Source organism: Sitophilus oryzae, unplaced genomic scaffold, assembly GCF_002938485.1.
Source record: "Sitophilus oryzae breed Bouriz unplaced genomic scaffold, Soryzae_2.0 scaffold_158_pilon_pilon, whole genome shotgun sequence".
NCBI classification, from domain to species: Eukaryota; Metazoa; Arthropoda; class Insecta; order Coleoptera; family Curculionidae; genus Sitophilus; species Sitophilus oryzae.
In genome coordinates, this window is record NW_022146269.1 from 565748 (window position 1) to 587281 (window position 21534).

Here is a 21534-nt window from a genome sequence, read left to right on the forward strand (position 1 = left end):
TTTCCATAGCACCTTTTTACATAGAATGTGATGGTTTAAGTATAATTTTTTTTTTAAATTAATAATTTAAGAATTATCAACAGAAAATTTGATCTTTTATATGGGACATCTCGTATATTTTAATTCATTGAAAAGAATTTAAAATTACCTTTTCAAAAATATAGCTTGAAATTTTGCTCGATTCCTCTTCGAGATATAGAGTTTATAAAAATTCGCCCACTTTGAATAAGTAAGCTTTGAATGGCGCCGGCCTGTAATGCAAAACGCGGCCTCTAATGCAAAAAAAAAACTAGCTGTGAGCAGCAATTAAAACGAAAATAATATTTGCAATGAGAGATACAGAACTTTATAAAAATTTAAACTGTATTTAACAACATTAACACATTTAAACTATATCTAATAACAATAAAAATAAATAGCAAACCAAAACATGAGATTTTGGTACAGGAGTTCGACATATCGACCGTCTTCTGTTATGGGCAGACGAGACCGTTTTTGAACATTTCTCGAGGAATTTCATTAACTCAGTACGGGTGAAAGTACCCTAGCATAACTGCTAAGTACTTCTAATTCTTGTCTAGATTATAGGGGCAATTTAAAAATAAGAACCTTTATTCTTCCGCAAAGATAAAAATCCATAGACACTAATTCCGGCAGCCTCGGCGGCCAACGGCTGGGATTTTGGTGAGCTATTCAATTATACTCGAAATTGGCTGCAAAAATTTGTTGATAACTTCAGCGTTCTGAAGCGGTGCCTCGTCTTTCCATTAGGGGCAGATCATCAATAACGGGTCCAAAGCCTACTAGTTCAAAGTGGCGAACTTTTAAAAATTCTGTATTTCGAAGAGGACTACAACAAAATATCAAGTGTGTTATATTTTTTGATTGGTAGTTTTAAGTTCTTTTAATTAAGTAAAAATATAGAGGGTTCCTGTTGATAACTCTTAAATTATTAATTAAAAAAAATATATTTAAACCATTAAATTCTACGTAAAAAGGTGCTTTGGAAATGTTTTCATAAAAATAGAAAATGTTCATAGCAAAAAAGTTACAGCAATTTGTTAAAAATGCACATTTTTGAAAAACACCCCGTAAATGTTTTCATAAAAATAGAAAATGTTCATAGCAAAAAAGTTACAGCAATTTGTTAAAAATGCACATTTTTGAAAAACACCCCGTAACTCCGAAACGGTAACAGATATCGAGGTGCGGTTTTCACCATCTTGGTTTTGATAAAAATTGTGCTCCAGACACCGATATTAGTTCTCGTCTATCCATGGGCGCCGGAAGAATGAAATTGAGGGGGGGGGGCAAGGTAAAAATGAATAAAAAATTGACATTTTTGGTAATTATTGGGAAAACTGGAAATCGTCCGATTTTCACCAAAATTGGTATACACCCTATTTTGAAGTCGTAGATTACGAATCTGAACTTTTTTCTTGGCGGTCTCTTACCGTTTTTCAGAAAAACGGAAAATAATTTCAATATCGAATTTTTTCTAAATTTCTCATATTTTTAAGGTTTTCTAGCACATATTTTGTTAGGTATTCAATAATCAATAATGTTTTGCTATTTTCTGTTACTTTTTTATCCAATTCTATGCAAAATAGAGAAAATTTGCTAAAATAAATTTGTAAACAATCTGAAAATGTTAGATTATAGCTTTGTTCGGGTTCTTGTTATTACCGATTCTGAACCGTCCAAGAACTCTGCAGCGCATGCGCAAATGAAATAATGTCTTCATATTTCCTTCTGCGCATACGCATCACAGTTCTAGGACGGTTCAGAATCGGTAATAAGAGAAACCCGAAGTAAGTTTATGTGTTTCTGGCATTTAAAGCAACGTTGCCAATGCTAAACCTAAATTTAGCGTGTTTTTTTCGCTCATTCTGGAATTACGAAAGGCGGTCGCCAGAAGAACGGCTCCTTCCCATAACTGCTATTTTACCAACGAGATCTGACTATTTATACCCACGAAGTTGCACGAAAGAGTTTTGATTGCATTGGTTACAACTTCCATGCAGAGGGTGTTAATCTTTTGTTGTTATATTATTAGATTAACTAAAAAAAGATTAACCCCCTCCGCAAAGAAGTTAAAACCAATGCAATCAAAACTCTTCCGCGTAATTTTGTGGATATAGGTGTATATTTAATTATTGTCGATCTCATAATAGGTAATTTATTTAAAATCCCTAATCACCCGAAAAAATAGAAGATATGGCAACGTTGTAAATTTTCAAATTTCTAGATTAGGTCTAGAATATATTTGTCTCTCTTATTACATAGGAGAGAGAAAGAAGGATATATCAAATGTTGTTAAGAAAAGTGTTTTTCAGTAAAATGTTGGACGCTTTTCTATCCCCAATCAAGTGTGGTTTTTAGATAAACTATAATATAATGAAAATATAGTGAAATTATTACTTTATAGGGCCGAAATAAAGAAAAATTCAATGTTGAAATAATTTTCCGTTTTTCTGAAAAACGGTAAGAGACCGCCAAGAAAAAAATAGATTCGTAATCTACGACCTCAAAATAGTGTGTATACCAATTTTGGTGAAAATCGGACGATTTCCAGTTTTCCCAATAATTACCACATTTTTTATTATTTTACAGGTAACACCTAACAATTTCATAATAATGATTATTTTTTTTACAGATGGATGTAAGAAGATAGCTTTTATTTTTATTGTTTCAGTGATCCAGGGGGAAATCCTCTTGCCCCCCCTGTCCGGCGCCCATGCGTCTATCTCCTATAGAAAAGGGTGTTTCCCTTTAAAAGCGTCCACTTTGACCCACCTTGTACATTGAGGAAACCGCCATAAAAGAATCAGGTTTTGTCACCATTTTTCATAGTTTTCTTTTTTATTTTCAATTCCAACCTTTCTTTTATTATTTTCAAATCAAAAAATCTATTTTTTAACAATTCCAAGCTTAGTTCCAGACCTTTAATGTGCCGTTCCTGGTCTGTTATCGTATTGCTGAAGATCTGACGAGTAAGACCCTCAGATGAACTTTGGAAATCCTGGGGAGCCAGATGACCAAAAAAACATTTTCTAAAAATAAAAATAGTTAAATAGTAAATTTAATACAAATTTGATGAGCTAATTACGCAGACTAAATAAAGACACTAACTCAATAAAAAGGATAATTGTACGAAAATACTGTTTAGCAAATGCAAAAATCAAGACTCCCTTTGTCTTGGTCTTTTTATATTTTTGGACATATTGGCTTACTACACGACTAACTAATATAAAATTAAAAATCTAAGTGCAACTAGGCTGTTATTATAATTTTATTCCATAATGAGTGAAAATCAACAAAAACAAATTTCATTTTAAACAGAAAATATTGAAAACAATTTTAATTATTTCTCACAACTAATAGTCTGTATTGCCTCCTCGAGCCTTAATGCAAGCTGTGAGACGACGTGGCATGCTCTCAATTAAGTTGTCCAGAAGATGTTGGGGAATGGCTTCCCATGTTTCCCGCGCAGCAATTTTCAATTAATTTAAGGTACGGGGGATCATTCCTTTTGGCAATATGGCGTTTTATTTCTCTTCCTCACAAAATTCGCGAACCGCTAAAGTGCGATGTGGAGGAGCAGTATCGTCCATGAAAACAAATTCATCCCCCACTGCCCCTCGAAATGGACGCACAATAGGCTCTAAAACGTCTCTAAGATATGATGCACCTGTCATGGTGCCATCAATAAAAACAAGGGGAGTTCGAGCTCCGTGCATTATATCTGCCCATACCATAATGCTTCCCCCTTGAAACGGAACACGGGGTTGAGCTGCATTCAAGCGTGCTCGTCTTCCAGATGCTCTCCAGACCAAAGTTCGTCGCTAGTCTGACACTAGGCCTATTCTTGTTTCATCACTAAACATGACGAAACTCCAATTAGGTCCATTTGCTCTCATCTCCTCAGCCCATTGTAGTCGTGTAATTTTGTGCTGTAAATTAAGCTTCGAAACACGTAGAGGCCTCCTTAAATGTAATCCTTAATAAGTCATTGAGTCTTCTTGCTATGGTCTTTCTTGAAACATTTACTCCTTCAAGGCGAGCTAACTCATTTTTAATAGCAGTACTAGAAAGCAGGAGATTGCCTCGTGCAATTAGGGATATTTGACGGTCTTGCACAGCTGTAGTAACTCTCTTTCTACGTCTTCCAGGCCGGTCTAAAACTTCGTTTTTCTCCCTGATTTTTTTTAATATTCGCGAAACATCGCTTTAGTTAACTCCTACAATTTCAGCTATTGCAACTTGCCAGTAGTATATATATGACTCATTTTTACGACATTCGTTGTCTCCCGCTTCTCAACTTCCACAGATTTCTGTCTGTCCAGTCTTCTTCCTGAAGGCCCCTAGAATTCTAAGCGTCAACTACACCCTGCTTCCATCTTCGTGGTGGTCTTCCACGTTTCCGCCTTTCGCTTGGTGTCCATGAATGAATTCTTTTCGGCCATCGGTTATCATCCATTCGTTGGAGGTGTCCGTACCAACTTAGTATTTTGCCGTCAATGGCGTCGAGAATAGTTTCTTTTTCTCCTATAATTTCTCGTATTCTTTGATTTCAGATGTGTTCCAGTCTTGAAATGCGACAACTTCTTCGCCAAAAATCCATTTCAAGAGACAGCAACTTATTTTTCTCTACTTTGTTTAGCTCCCACGTTTCAGCGCCATGAGTGGTAATGCGCTCTACAATGGCTTTATAAAGTAGAATTTTTGTTTTTTGGGAAATTTTGTCACTCCGCAACAACGAGTTAAGTTGACCGATAACTCCTTTTCCTTCACCAACTTTATTTGCAATATCTTGAGTGCTTTTTCCATTTGTTGTAAAAGTGACGCCCAAGTATTTAAATGTACAGACATTTTTAATTGTGCCGATTCCTACATCCAAATCCTCACGTTCGTCATCACCCACTACCATGTGTTATCACCCACTACCACCCATTTAGTAATAGCAGAATAGTTTCTGCCTCTATTAAACTGTGAAATAATGTTTCTAGGCATTTTAAGGCCAAAACAATGGTCACAAATCGAAATATTTGTAATAATATTGGGCAAGAATTTGTAATAATATTGGGTCTGAACGATAAACATTATTTACCATATCCATTTTAACAAAAAAATGTTTATTACAGATTCTCAAAGCTATGTATAAAAAAAATTCTTTAAATTTCTTTCCGTATATTTTTAAACGATATATGCAATAATTTTGGCCATGTGTGTATTTCAAAATATAGTATGTATGTCACAGGCGTATTAAATAACTCGGTATTTTGCAAAAAGACTATGCATATTAAGAGATTTTTATGTGGATTAGCATTCGATTTTTGTATGAAATTATAATAAAGCATTGCTGATTCAATATAAATAATTGAAAAAAAAACTTGAGACAAATATTATTTCTTTGTTTAAAGTTTCATTTGCATTGAGACTTGAAAAACTACTACTACTTGGACTGTAGTAAAAATCTATTAAAAATGTACAAGGCTTGCAAGAGTCTTGCGACTCCAGGACCAATGGAGTCTTGGTCTTGCATTTGCTCATTACTAGTACGACTGCAAGGACTGTGTTGGACTTAATAAAAGCCCCATATAATATTTACCTTTTACTTGGACGCGTTTTTTTCTTAAATACTGCCTTGTACGCCTTTTGAATTTCGATATTTTCTTTTCTCTCTTCTGAGGTCAGGATATTATCTTCATCTACAATAGACAATTCACTTTCGGATAGTACCTCGGAAGCTGATCGTGTTTTGTCAGAGGCGTCAGAATCGGTACCATCAGAATCACATTCAATAATATTGCTGATTGGTTGATTTGAAGCGCCATTGACAACCTCGGTAACTTGGCAACTAAAATGGTTTATGTAAATTAATTGGCTTCCAGTTGGACTTAAATTCTGGTTCATAAATCAGTGACCGTTTAATTTTATTTAAAACGTGTAAATATAATGTTAGTTGTAACAATCCCACACCGCAATCACATACTCAATAATTTGTAGATTATCGAACACAGCGTGGAATTAATTTCTATATTAGCAGTTCAAGGCAAGAAACTCTTATATAATTTTATTATATATATATATATATATATATATATATATATATATATATATATATATATATATATATATATATATATATATATATATATATATAATAAAAAAAAATAGGTAAGTTATAATAATTATTTATTAACAAAAATATAAAAAAAACTGGCGTATCCTAATTAATTTTGACAAGTTGTAAATAAAAGCAAATTTGCAAGAAAAAATATATAATTTGTGAATTTCATAACTAACTTGTTTACTACACGTGACGTGTTTATACATAGTGTCCCAGAAATAAGTGCTTTTAATAAAAAAAAAGAATTTTTTTTTATTAATTTTATAATTATTATTAATGCTATTTACTTTTAATTGTAGTTGCAAAAATATAATATAATTTTTGCATTTTTTTTTCTATTGACCTTTAAAGTGAAGAAATGAACCACAACTAGGGTTTCTAAATTGGGATCTCGGGATTCCGAAATCCTGATATTCAATCCGGGGATTCCGAAAATCTGGAAAAAATGAAATGCCCAAGTTATATAATATATTTATGTAGCTTATAGCAAGCCGGATCATATGGTTTATAAATAAAAAATGTGTTCTATTTGAAAAAAAACGCAAGTTAATATAAGATAATAAACGCAAGTTAATATCTTCAAAAATACTTTTTTTCGTAGAAAAACAGACTATGCCACAGTATTTTGCGTAAAAAGTTCAGAAGAAACAGTTTTCACCTCCTCGATACCTTTCACTCTAACAGGGGTAAAAAAAGTTTTTGTCAAAGAAAAGTGTAGATTATAAAATTTTCAAAAAGACCCTGTAGCTTAGAAACGAAGAGGACTATGAAAATTTTGTGTACAGGGTGGGTCAAATTCGACGCTTTTAAATGGAAACACTCTTTTCTATAGGAGATAGACGAAAACTAATATCGGTGTCTAGAGCTCAATTTTCATCAAAAACATGATGGTTAAAACAAAGAAATAAGTGTATTTTAAGTAGATCTGGCCAAAAGAAACATATTTTCTTTTTTTACCACTTTTAAACTAAATTAATAATAACCGATTTATTTAACTTTAAAAATTGAAAAAAAATAATGGCAGCATTTTGAGAGGCGCCGCCAACAATCGATAATCAGCAGCAAATACCAAACAATTACCTGAATTTCGGCGTGTTCGCCGCCCAGTGTTGACACATCGACTAGAAAGACATATTTTTATACCTAACCGTTTGACTATATACATTGTAAGAATATATACAGGGTGGTCCGAACTTCGAATTCCGGAAACTTCTGCAGTATATCCTGCAGATAAAAATAAGTAAAAAAAATCGTATAAATGTATGTCCTAAAATGCTTAATTTCGGAGATACATGGTGTAGAAGTTTCATTTTTATTTCGATTATTGGTTATTTATTCTTATTTGGTATCACACACTTGGTATTTCGAGTCAAATTGTCGTTATGAACTGCATGTTACAATTTCAAATAAACCATATGCGAAAATGTCAAAATTTGGGATATGGTATGCCATTCTATTCAGCCTGTCATTTTCTACTAAATAAAGTAAAAAAATACCGAGGGTGTCATATTTAAAAATCAAAAGTTGTAGTCATTTCCGGTGAAACAGGAAGTGAGCGATTTGTTGATTAAATTACACTAATGTACCAAATCCCGTTTTTTATCTGAAAAAATAAAAAAGTTATAAGGGTGGGCCACTTTTGAAAAACACCCAGTGTAACAGAAAATATATTTATTTTCTACAGTTCACAAAGGATTAGAAAATAAAATTAAATATAAATTGAATTTATACTATTTAAAACCATTTTAGAATTTAAATTAGTTAGAAGTAATAATTAATAAAAAATATACGTAATACTGTTGTCAGACAGAGGCTAGATATAAAATTTGTACATATCACTAGTTTAAACTAAACAAAAGATCCTATGTTGTTTTTTGGATCAATACAATTTTTCACGTGAAGTTTTAATCCTTGATTGGTGGTGAATCCTTTACTACAAATTTTACATACATAAGGCTTTTCACCAGTATGACCTCTTAAATGAACTTTGTAAGGAGTCCACTGCCTAAAACTCTTCTTACAATAACCACAACTATAAGGACGTTCCCCTGTGTGGATTCTTTGATGATAAGTCAAAACATATTTCTGTTTAAATGCTTTTCCGCATTGAAAACACATAAACGGTCTGCTCTCTGTGTGGGATATTTTATGTTTCTTAAGATTATCCGCATCTTTGAAACCTCGCCCGCAAGTATCGCATAAGAAATTTCTCTCTATATCTTTTTTAGGAACGGTTTTTGTATGTGCCTTCTCTACGTGATACTTAAAGAGATTAAGGGTTTTAAATTCAGTTCTGCATATAGAGCAATAAAGTAACGAGGGATCACCTCTAATTTCGGGTTTATGCATATTAATTTGGTGTCGTTCCAATGCCCTTTCGCCAAAGAACTCACTCGAGCACACGATGCAGCTTTGTTTTTTATTCTCGTCGTGCTGTATTAAGTGTTTATATAAATTTGGACGGTTGCTACACACTTTTCCACATTGCTGACACACATTCGTTTGCAAATGGTTCGAGTATAGATGAGGAAGTAGTTTATTCTTGCTATTGGTTTTAAATGAACACATTGGGCAGGGAATTTTACCGTTTACCAGATGATTTTCCATATGGTAAAACAAATCACGAAGAAATTTAAACTTTTCCGGACATTTTACGCAACAATAACTTTGATCCACGTGAAGCTGAACATGTTTCTCTACTTCGTGTACTTTTTGGAACTCCGCAGAGCATGTTTGACAAATATATAAATCTAGAGATTCGTCGTAATTGTAAGAGTGCTCTTCGAGAACTTCTAATTCATTATGTATTTTTTGGTGAGATTTCAGTGCCTTCACGGTCATAAAAACTTGTGGGCATTTTGGACATTGCCTGGGTATTCTGTAAGGTCTAGGTTTGCTCTTGTTTTTTTGTAGTTTCTCTTGATGGCTCTTCAGGGCAGTTATAGATTGAAAAATCCCAAAGCATTTTTTGCATTTTCTAGATAACTTATGAGATTCACTGTTTCTATCGTCGGATATTAGTTTGGCGGTACATTTCTTTTCGTGGGAGAACAATGTTTTGGCGGATCTAAAACTACTGTCGCATTTTAAGCAACTATTTTTATTTTCCTTGATTTCTGATTTTAACCTGAAAAATATTAATAACTAGTATCAATTTTTATGGTTATCACAAGCACAAAAATCTAAACCGTGGCGTCGCTTGGTTAATACTATACAACTATAATATTACATGATCGATAGTTATGTAAAATTAAGGGCGGTATCAAATCATCAATCGTTGTTTCCAAACCAACTAGATGTCGTTTTTGTTTAAATCAAAAATATACAACATGCTAGAAAAAATGTTACGGTTTCTAGGAGCAAGTAAATATTCTAAAATAAGTAATGTTATTCAATATTTGATCCCTTTAAAAACAATTAACAAAATTCAAATAAACGAGCAAGTCTTATACCTAATGATCGAAAAAAAAACGGCGTTTGGAATGACGATCGATGATAATTTTCGCGACGTCAATCTCTAGACGTCATTTACTAAAAATTGACATAAAACTTGTCAAAAATAAACACTAATTAAAAAATTATAAAATGGTTAAAAATGGATAGACAGTTTTCAGACACATAGATCTATTTCTAAAAAAAATACCAATTTTAAACTACAAAATTTAATCATTTTATAATTCTATTGCTCAATATAAAAATAAATTACAACCTTCTTAAGGTCAACTGGCAGTAACTGCCATTCAAAAATAAGGAAGAATATGGGCCAAGTAATGACGTCTAGGGCTTGGCCACGCCAAAATTATGAATTTTCATTCCCCAGTCGTCTTTGACGCATTTTTTTAAAATCATATGGTATTAGAAATATTACAGAGATTAAAGCCGGGACCCCATTAGCTCACACGCTACGCCACGCCATGCCACGCCACGTCATGAGGATTTCTGTGCGTATGTTTTTCCATTTAATTACATGTCTTGTGTACACACTAGGGCTCACGCTGTCACAGTGTGATGGTCGATTCGTCTGTCCCAGATATCACGTGTACACTCTTTCCCACGTCGCAACACGTGTGCTCAAGTGGGATGGCGTGGAGTGGCGTGTGGTCTAATGGGGTCCCGGCTTAAGCTGCTCTAATGTAAAAAAAATCTTCGGAAAACTACTACAGTACGATGCACATCATGCATAATATGAGTGTGGATGCACCAAAGGATTTTCTACAGCTCTGAGCGACGCGACGCCGCGCCGACGTCTTGCTTGCGGTAGATGTGTGTCGCTTATAGATGCGATTTCCTACCGACGCGATGTCTGGCTGCCGCGTCTCGCTGCACACTGGTTCGTTTTTCGAACGTACGTGGTTAAACCTGTATATCAATGAAAAGTAATGCATTGCTTAATATGGAAACAAACCAGTGCGCGGCCCAGACGGCGCTAGAAAAGCAGACCTTAAAGTTGATATCTATGGCAGCTACAGTACGTCTGTCCGTTCTGTAGCTACGGGGTATCCGTAAGAGGGGAAACGATATTCTCTCGATGCTTTTCGTAAAAAATTAGACGACGCGTCCCATCAATAAAAATTCGACAAATTTGCAAGTAGCCAATAAAATGAGTGGGCGGAGCGATTTGCGGTGACGTACTCGTCAAGTCGACGTATAAAATATATTGCTGTTTATTTAAATGTTTTTTGTCCGCATTCCTTTCATAGACACAGATCCAGCAGACGTACTGTATACTGATTAGTTATGATGCAAAACTCGTGGGTGCTCCGCGCAAATCACCCATAAGGTCGCGCATCTTCTTATTTCTTCAATCAACTGTAGAAGATCGTTTTTTATATCTTATGATTAGTTTAGAATGTTTATTCTATGGTTTTAATGTCTAATCATAAGACGTTTTGCTTTAACGTATACCTATAATCTTTTTACCAAATTATTATTAATCCTCGACATCGTCACTTAGGAAGTCGACGTCGACACAATAGTTTACGCAACATTTTAATTGTGACATGACATTTTCGACGTCGCCCAACTCTGCATAAAAGGTGTTGAGAATAAACGAATAGCATATAATATATTAAACATAAGTATTATACTCACCGAAAAAGGCTAAAAAGAATTAAAAAATACTTATCGATATCTATAGAAAAATATAATTTATTATACAACACAAATTTAATATTAAATTATATACAAAATTTCATCTATTATGTCAATTTTGAACGTTAAGTGTAAAAATCTAGTAAAATAACAATACATACACAATAAATCAGGCTTAAAATAAAAAGGCGACGTGAATATGAATAGATTAGTGAAATACACAAAAGAATCTCTAAAAGTCTGATTAGAATACATTTCACTATACCATATCGGCAAGAGATAGTCTTGTGTCGGTATTTACATGTCTAAAAGTGAATCGCTATGGCGATCTTGTAAGTCCGATGGAAAAAAATGCGAAATGTTTACATAACCACTTAATTCATCGATATTTTATGAGCTTGAGAAAATACTTGTCCTAGTACAACTTAACAAGTATAGCTAGAGACGTGAGAAATATAAAATAAGAGACGCCCCTCGATGCGCAGTGGACAGCCCACAAATTTGCTTGAATCAGATTTTTCGTAGCGTAACTGCATCTGAATGCGTTCTCTCTCTATCGTGTGCGCGACCGGTGCTATCCCCAAGTCTCTTCCTATATTTGTCAAACTGTACATTTTATTGTACTGAGCGTATACTCTTCGAACACACGAACATCGGCACCCAAAACCCGATTTTGCCAACCCTTTATAAATACGTTTTATATTCTTTTCAGTAAAACACGAATTTCTTTTGCATATTTCGCTATTCAATCAAAAAAATATACAGTGCGTTCGTTCCATGGACGACTTGAAGACTAACATTTTAAAAATCTTGTAAAATAAAACAGATACGCTTACACAACTAAAATACTTTAATATTAACTGGTATTATTGAAAGAACAATGTAAAAATGTATATAAATTAATTTTCTTCGCATTTTCCCCGTAGATCAAGTTCAAAGTCATTGGTAATTTTGAAGCAATAGGGGTACTGTAACTAAAGATTTTAGGTACAAAACAGAAATATTAATTTAAAAGTTTATAAAATAAAAACGATAATAAATTAATTTGCCACAAGTAAAATTAAGAATTAACATAAGTTAAAAAAATGTAGAAAAACTTTGCATCACTGGTTGGCAAATTATGAACAAATATATTTTTAAATTATTCATCCAAACCAACAAAAGCTAAGTAGCTTTTTATTTAGCTAAGTACGCAGAACGTTAGTAAGTTATACATACTAATGCGAATTATATATATGATATTTTATAAATGCTATCATGTATATGATTCATTTTTTGTATCTTTTCATATAAATTTAAGATGTTTTTGACAGACTTGATGTCCATATAAAATTGTCATATAACAATAATTTATTGTTACAATATGACAATATATTGTAGTTCCGATATGGTTCCGATCACTAGATTGGCTCTAGAGTAAATTTAATAATGCAGAATTTGTTCTATTTTAAGAAATTCATTGAAAAGCTACTTAAAATTTTTCTCCGAAAATGTATAGGATACATTTTTTATTAATCGTATTTGAAATTAGCTTTAAATTTTTTATGTTTAGGTCGGCGATTATATGACTTAATAATATATGATATCCTTAGGTATATATTTGTAAAAAGTTTTAAAACTTCTGGCGAAATATATGGCATCAGTATAAATTTGTAATAATATTTTAAACTTCTATTATAATAGGAAAATACAATGTTCATAATATACGAATACACGATATACCGTTTGTATTTTAGTTGTTTGGCCATTTAATTTTAATTTAGTAGGTTTAGCTTTCTTCAATAAAGTGTGACTAAATACTAAAGAGGATTAAAAATAAAAGCATTCCAGATTTGCAATATATATTTTTATCAAGGATTATTAATTAGAAATATTCAAACATATGTACGCTATGGGTACCTCAAATCCTCTATCATCAAATAATGTCAAGATTTACTAATAAATTAAATAAATTGGATATTAATGTAATAACTCTAAATAAAAATAAACTGAAATCATTATCGTCCTAAATGTTTTAATATCGCTATTAATTCAATTTATGATTCCCTTTCATATGAGATTTCATTACGCTAGTACTAACAAACGATTTTCCACAAATACTGCAAGTATAAGGCTTTTCGCCGGTGTGAAGTCTCACGTGAACCTTAAGACTGTGACTCTGAGTGAAAGTCTTATTACAAATCGTACACCTGTAAGGCCGTTCCCCAGTGTGTCTTCGAAAATGAAGTCTTAATGTGATTGAGTTGGCAAAACCGGTTCCGCAGACCCCACATATGTGAGGTTTGAGTCCCTCGTGGACGTTCATGTGATCGTTTAGTCAAAGTTTCTTTCCGCACAGGTCACAGATGAACCTGTTGTCGGAAATGTCCTTTTTCTTCTCGTAAATTTTGAGGTATTAATAAATACCTCACCGCGATTTCTCGACAATAGTCGAGAAATTCGCGGTCGCACTCTTTACATTTCACCTTAGTTCGAACTTTGTAATCGGATGTCCTATCATAACAAGGGCGATTGCATATATCGCAAATAAATTTACTTTTTCCCATGTGTTATGACATAAGTATATATTTGTAAAAAAATAATACTTATTTAAAACTAATTAAATAGGAAAATAAAGTGTTCATAATACACCGGTATACGATAAGCCGTTTCTATTTTAGTTATTCGACCATTTAATTTTAATTAGTATGTTTAGCTTTCTTCAATAAAGTGGCTAAATACTAAAGAGGATTGAAAGTAAAAGTATTTCAGATTTGCAATACGACCATTTTTGCAAAGAATACTACTAAGAAATATTTAAAAAATGGTACACTATAATTCATATCAATCAAATAATGTCAAAATTCATTAATAAATTAAATCAATTAGATATTAATGTAATAACTCAAAATTAAAAACAATCTGAAATCAATATCATCCTACATTAAAGAGAAAAATATATATTTAATACAATATAATTGTGATAATGTAGAATTGTACCATCTACATATTTTTCGAGTAAAAGAACATTTTTGATGTTATATCAATAATACCAAATTAAAGAAAAGCAGGTTTCTCTGAAATTTGTATAGAAAATATTTTTTCGATACAGAAGATATGGAAGCTTTTAAAACTCTTTAGACATCCTAGAAATTAAAAATGCGCGTAATTAACAGAACTAATGAACAGATGGAATTTAATAGTACCTTGGTTATTGCCTCTACAATGAAAATAGGAATATTTTAGGTACGCCTTTTTTCCAATTTCGATGGCATAATAGTTTACTCTCTTTGAAGATTAATGAAAAAAAAAACTTATAACAATATTTCACTAAGAGCCAACCGTATAATCCGTTCAACATAAATATTATAGAACCAGTTTGTTTAAACGTCTGGTGTATATTAAGCCATTTATATGTACTTTTTTATAGTGCCTTTGTTTGTATAAACACAAACAAGAGTGGGACAAATAAGTAATTACTCCTAACTAATATCCCAAGACAATCAAATTAATCATCGCTCATCGCGTTCACTAAAATTAAATGTTTTAATATCGCTGTTAATTCAATTTATGATTCCCTTTCATATGAGATTTCATTACGCTAGTACTAACAAACGATTTTCCACAAATACTGCAAGTATAAGGTTTTTCGCCGGTGTGAAGTCTCACGTGTACCTTAAGACTGTGACTCTGAGTGAAAGCCTTATCACAAATCGTACATCTGTAAGGCCGTTCCCCAGTGTGTCTTCGAAAATGAAGTCTTAACGTGGTTGAGTTGGCAAAACCGGTTCCGCAGACCCCACATATGTGAGGTTTGAGTCCCTCGTGGACGTTCATGTGATCGTTGAGTCCGCTTTTCGAGTAAAGTTTCTTTCCGCACAGGTCACAGATGAACCTGTTATCGGAAATGTGCTTTTTCTTCTCGTGAATTTTCAGGTATTTCTCGTCGAGAAATTCGCGATCGCACTCTTTACATTTCACCTTGGTTCGAACCTTGTAATCGGAGGAGTGCTTGAGCATGTGATTTTTTAACGATGTCCTATCATAACAAGGTCGGTTGCATATGTCGCAAATAAATTTACTTTTTCCCATGTGTTTTGAGTTTAAGTGCAACTTTAAACTGGATATTCCAAAGAAACCTTTATCGCAAAACTCACACTTCACCGAGTAAAGTTCTAGGTGTCTTTTAGTGTGCACGATGAGGGCTTGTTTCGATTTTAAAGTCTTTTTACAGGTTTCGCACTGGTAGTTTTCGCGTTTAATATCGTGAGTGATCGAATGCAGGTCCAGTTTTTGTCTGGTCTTGAAAGTTTTCTTGCATAAGTTGCACGACAGTCTAGGAACCTCTTTGTGTTTCGTCTTTAAGTGATACGTGAGTCTATGCTCCTTTGGAAAACTTTCATGGCAATAGTCGCATGTATAGCATTCTTCTATTTCTAATTTCATTAGAGGGAAGTTTCTAAAACAAAAATAAATCGTTAGAAATATTATAATAAATAAGAAAAATTGAGTAGTGAAAATTTAGCTTAAAAAGAAATAACACTGACTTTCAAATTTGTCTTTATTTTTTATAGAAAAATATAACTTGGCCTAACAGCAATCAAAATGAATCTAAACATTATTTTAGAATACTGACAAATTAACTAATAAATAAATAACTATTCTCAATTGAAGGATAAATGGCAACTATTCTCACTTTCTTAACATTTTATTCCCTCAATTGAGTATAGTCACAAAGTCTGTGGTATAGTCAATGGACGTTTGTCAACTAATAAATAACTAATAAACCAACCAAAATAGAGAAAATTAGGAATTAAAAATAACCAAAAACAAGATAAACAACGACCAAATCAAAATAGAAATGTAATAATATAATCAGATATACTTATTTATTTTACGGTTTACAGGGTGTTTCAAAACAAATGCGAAAAACTTCAGGGGGCGATTCCTTGTTCAAAATAAAGGGTAGTTTGCTTCATAAACGTTGGGTCAAAAGTCAACCATTAGGAAGATATCGCGGTACAAAGATGGCGGAAAAATAATGTTTTTATTTTTTATCTTGAAAACAGAAAGAGATAGACTAATGAAATTTTATGGAAGCATTACTGTTATGAAAACACACTTTCTGGTAATTTTTTCATTTTTTTAAAATGAGTGGAAAGGGTTGAAATAAACTACCCCTATCATTCTTGTTAACGAAATTTAAAGAAAAATCTTATCAAACACATGCAAAAAAAATAATTTGGATAGTTTAGTTTGTTTAGAAACTTTTTTATCTCTTGTATTTTTTTGATAAAACTCACCGATTTGAAATTAAAAAATAAAATGTAAAGCATTACATGTCAGGACAAAAAACATTTTCTGATAAAGAGTCTAGTGGGCTGCTGTAATTTTTTTAGGAAAAAATCTAGTCGGCCACTGTTACTTTTTAGGATGTTCCTAATATTATTTTATTTGACATTACTCTACTGCAATATGTTATTATCTAGATGATTATTATTATCGTTATTATCACTAGATTCTTAATTTAAAAATGTTTTTTGTCCTGACATGTAATGCTTTACATTGTATTTTTTAATTTCAAATCGGTGAGTTTTATCAAAAAAAACATAAGAGATAAAAAAGCTACTAAACAAACTAAACTATCCAAATTAATTTTTTTGCATGTGTTTGATAAGATTTTTCTTTAAATTTCGTTAACAAGAATGATAGGGGCAGTTTATTTCAACCCCTTCCACTCATTTTAAAAAAATGAAAAGATTACCAGAAAGTGTGTTTTCATAACAGTAACGCTTTCATAAAATTTCATTAGTTTATCTCTTTTCGTTTTCAAGATAAAAAATAAAAACATTATTTTTCCGCCATCTTTGTACCGCGATATCTCACTAATGGTTGACTTTTGACCCAACGTTTATAAAGCAAACTACCCTTTATTTTGAACAAGGAATCACCCCCTGAAGTTTTTCGCATTTGTTTTGAAACACCCTGTATATAAGGCTTAAAGCTTTCTACAAATATTACTAGTAACAGGTACAATAATCACTTTCAAATCTTATTTCTAAAGAACAACATTTTATTCTTTAAAGAAGTAAGAATGTTTTATACAAAATATTAGTTGAACGTCATTTCAGGTTATTATTAAATTAACGTTACTATAGTCTATAAAATGAATAACTTTGAATTTTGACCGTTATTTTTTACAAACATGGCAAATATAAAATCCCGCTGTTAAAACAGTTACTGATATTCTTTAAATTGAGTGCCTGAACGAATCAGATAGGTAACTCTTTTTACTTTCGTGAAATAGAAAAGGAAAATAATAAAACAAGTGACAGTTCTTGCAAAAATCAACACGAAATGTCATAATGGACAAAAGTAAAATGTCATCAGCTTTTGACATTTCTAAATATTAGACCAATGCCGTCCTAATAGAACAGCCTCGGAGCGAGATTTATGACATCACGCTAGTTAGATACTACGGATTAATAAATATGTTGGAGAATACATGGAAAACATAATTATTCCTCGTATTTTTAGTTTCATTTTTAATAGATATAGTTTACAAGAAATATACATAATATACAGTTAATAAATACAATATAATATATACCTATTTATAGTAATAAATACTTTGGCAAATAAACTATGAACCATACAAATGCAGCAAATGTTTTACAATATACAAATAATGAATAGGTGGTACATAAGATAATGGGTAAAATGTAAAATATATTTTAAATTTTGGGGTTCGAAAATCGATCTAATTTAACAAAACACATTCAATATCTACTAATAGTGATGTATTATTATTTGCATTCACAAAATTTATTTATATATTATAATGTTTACTGCAATTAATAAACTAATATAAACTTGTCAAAAGATGACCACATATTTTTTTAAATTATTATTCTTAACACAAAAACTATCCACATTGACTATGGAGTACGATTTCAGCCATATTGTAAAACATTTGCTGCATTTGTATGGTTCATAGTTTATCTGCCAAAGTATTTATTACTATAAATAATTATATATATATATTGTATTTATTAACTGTATATTATGTATATTTCACGTAAACTATATCATTTTTAAAATACAAACCAAAAATACGAGGAATAATTATGTTTTCCATGTATTCTACAACATATTTATTAATCTGTAGTATCTAACTAGCGTGACGTCATAAATCTCGGTCCGAGGCTGTTCTATTAGAGACGGCATTGCGTCAGCATGGCCGCAAGTTGCTAACCTAATAAAATTAACACTAGAAAAGCCCGCGGGAACTGTCAATTTCAAAGTTATTCGTTTTACAGACTTATATTAAATAAACCAAAATAGAAGTAATTATGAATTCATACAAACTAGCCCAGAGCCTATACAGGCCGAGGTTCAACAAATTAGAGACAAGCTGAAATTTGGCATGGAGCTTCATTTTGTAGATCTTTAAACATCCTGAAACCCCAGTGATGAACCGTTGTGCCCGTCACCCCAAAACCACCCCTACAAGGGGTAAAAATGGCCCTTTTTTTACTTTTCCTTCAATAAGTCTAAAACTACGAATTTTAGAAAAAAAGTCACGAGTCAAAAATTGAAGCGAAGAAAATTTCCTACTACACAGGCAAAGAACCAAAATTTTTAGAATTTCAGTGGCGCAGGTGCGAATCCTTTAATTTAGGAGGATTGATTTAATAACCCGCCATTCTCTGTTTAACTTCAAATGAAAATATTTTTGAGATAAATCTCGAGACTAAAAAAATTATTAGGATACAAGTTCCTGTAAAAACAAAATCTTTTTAATAAAGGTAAGTTACCAGTGGCGGAGATAATTTTTTAAATGTGCGTTTTTTACATTTTAAAAACATTGAATAAGAAAAATTGCAGTTTTACAAATAATTTCTCATGAAATAGGTATATTGAAAAATTTACACGTTTAATAACAAAATAAGAAAAACCTTAGCTTAACAATAGGATAACTTATCTTAAGGATAGTACTCATTCACTTCCACATTTGTTGGGTTCATACAGGTAATGCCATTGCATTGACCACATGCCATAGTGCAGGTGAGTCCCATTCGCTTGCATGTACATGCTTTTTTAAAGTCTCCCGAAGAGCAATTGCATTTTTTTTTTAAAAAATCCATGTTGGAGTAATGGGCTGGTCTGAATGTATTGGATTCATCTCTCGATTTTTCAGATTCCAACCCCAATCTTGAGGTGGTAAATTGTTATTTAACCAAATCTGTACCCGATATTTTCAGATCTGTTTTCTCAATACTATAATTATATTATAACATATCACTATGGCAAAAATGTCACTGTTGTTTTTGATGGCTATGAAGAGATACAGAGCAAAATTGTGGAGCAGAATCGCAGATCTGCAGGTAAAAAAATGGTACCAATTGTATCGTTCTCGAATTTATCTGCAGTGAATGTACCAAAGGTAGATTTTTTGTCAAACAAAACCAACAAGAGCAACTTCATTCGTGCGCTCGGAAAAGTATTGTTGGAAAATGGAATCAATGTTAAATTCGCTGATGGTGATGCCGATATTCTTATTGTAACTCCAGTAAGTGACAATTTGATACGGTCATTATAGTGTTACTGATTTATTATTGCCACAAGAGACTGTTTATGATTCATCCGGGAAAGATTTCAAAACCAAATAAAATAATCGACATATCGGCCTTACAACAAAAATTGGGGGATCTGAAGAATGCGATTCTTAGTGTCCACGCTATATCTGGTTGTGACACAACGTCTGTTGTGTTCAATAAAGGGAAGATTAATTTAGTGAACATCATCCAGAAGAAAACGTTATGTGAACTATTAAAAGAATTATATAATCCCGAGGCTACAAAGAAGAAGTTAGAAGAAGTTACATCTCAGTTTTTTATAGCAGCATATGTTAAAAACTCGACAAAAAAAGTAGATTTGGATAGTGCCAGATACATGCTTTATCAACAGTACGTAGCTAAACGAAGTCTTAATACCAACTTCAACTTGGCATAATTACCACGTACATACCTCCAATAGTGCGAAATATCATGGACTTAGAGTTTTTCATCAGGTAAGTTAAAATTATGTTGCATTTAAATGTTAAACTAAATTCTCATTTTTCACTTACAGGTACAGGCTTGGTTAAATAACAATTTACCACCGCAAGATTGGGATTAGAAAATGAAAAATCGAGAGATGAATCCAATACATTCAGACCAGCCCATTGCTCCTACATGGATTTTAAAGAAAATTTTTTGTAACTGCTCTTCGGGAGGCTGTAAAAAAGCATGTACATGCAAGCGAATGGGACTCACCTGCACTATGGCATGTGGTCAATGCAATGGCATTACATGTATAAACCCAACAAATGTGGAACTGAATGAGGACTATTCTTAAGATAAGTTATCCTATTTTGAGCTAAGGTTTTTCTTATTTTGTTATTAAACGTGTAAATTTTCTTCTCTTCAATTTTTTACTCGTGACTTTTTTCCTAAAATTCGTAGTTTTAGACTTATTGAAGAAAAAGTAAAAAAAGGGCCATTTTTACCCCTTGGGGTGGTTTTGGGGTGACGCGACGGGCTCAACGGTTCATCGCTGGGGTTTCAGGATGTTTAAAGATCTACAAAATGAAGCTCCATACAAAATTGCAGCTTGTCTCTAATTTGTTGAAGGTCACCCATGTAAAACGATGTATCGGCCCTGAGCAATAAAGCCATGATAAGCAATCAAAATAGAAACGTAATAATTCTGATTCAGAAGATATTCTTTTAGAAATATACTACTATATATTCTTTTAGAAATATACACTACTAAGTGGTACAGCTACGATATCACTATCAAATTTTGATTGCAAAGTACAGAATTTTTGTCATTAAAAAACTAAATCCGTTATATCAAAAAGTATTTTTGCATGCATTATTTGTCATTTTTAACTGATTTAAAAGTAGTCACACAAATTCAGTTTTTCTTCAAGATTTAAGGTGCCCATTCACATACAGTTCGGCGTGTGTGTGACTACCTTTGTCTTTTCAATGATGTATAATTAATGTAAATAATTCTAATTTAGTATCTAATATATAAATTTCTACAAGTATAATACTAACAGGTACAGTAATAGATATTTAGTCGTTTGTACATTTTTTTTAATAATTCAATTATTTAATTCAATTATTAAGTTTTACCGAATAATATTTCTTTTAGAACATATTTGTTTATTTTTGTTCAATATATACAATAAAATTACAGATTAATTCAAGATAAACAACAACATACAACTTTTGGCTCGTACAAACTTGAATTATTAAATTAATGTAATTTATAACATTGAA

At 32.2% G+C, this 21534-nt stretch overlaps 2 protein-coding genes across 2 annotated transcripts; both read right to left on the reverse strand.

Moving 5' to 3' along the window:
* Positions 1–7881: 7881 nt before the first annotated feature.
* On the reverse strand, positions 7882–13529 carry LOC115879867 (zinc finger protein OZF-like). Its single transcript, XM_030896887.1, has 2 exons — positions 13309–13529; positions 7882–9260 (listed from the first exon to the last, which is right to left on the reverse strand). The coding sequence occupies exons 1-2, from the start codon at positions 13527–13529 to the stop codon at positions 7982–7984; spliced, it is 1500 nt and encodes a 499-aa protein (XP_030752747.1). The 3' UTR covers positions 7882–7981.
* Positions 13530–15656, reverse strand: LOC115879884 (zinc finger protein 239-like). Its single transcript, XM_030896909.1, has one exon. It carries the CDS (start codon positions 15647–15649, stop codon positions 14762–14764), a length of 888 nt encoding a protein of 295 aa, XP_030752769.1. The 5' UTR covers positions 15650–15656; the 3' UTR covers positions 13530–14761.
* Positions 15657–21534: the final 5878 nt, after the last annotated feature.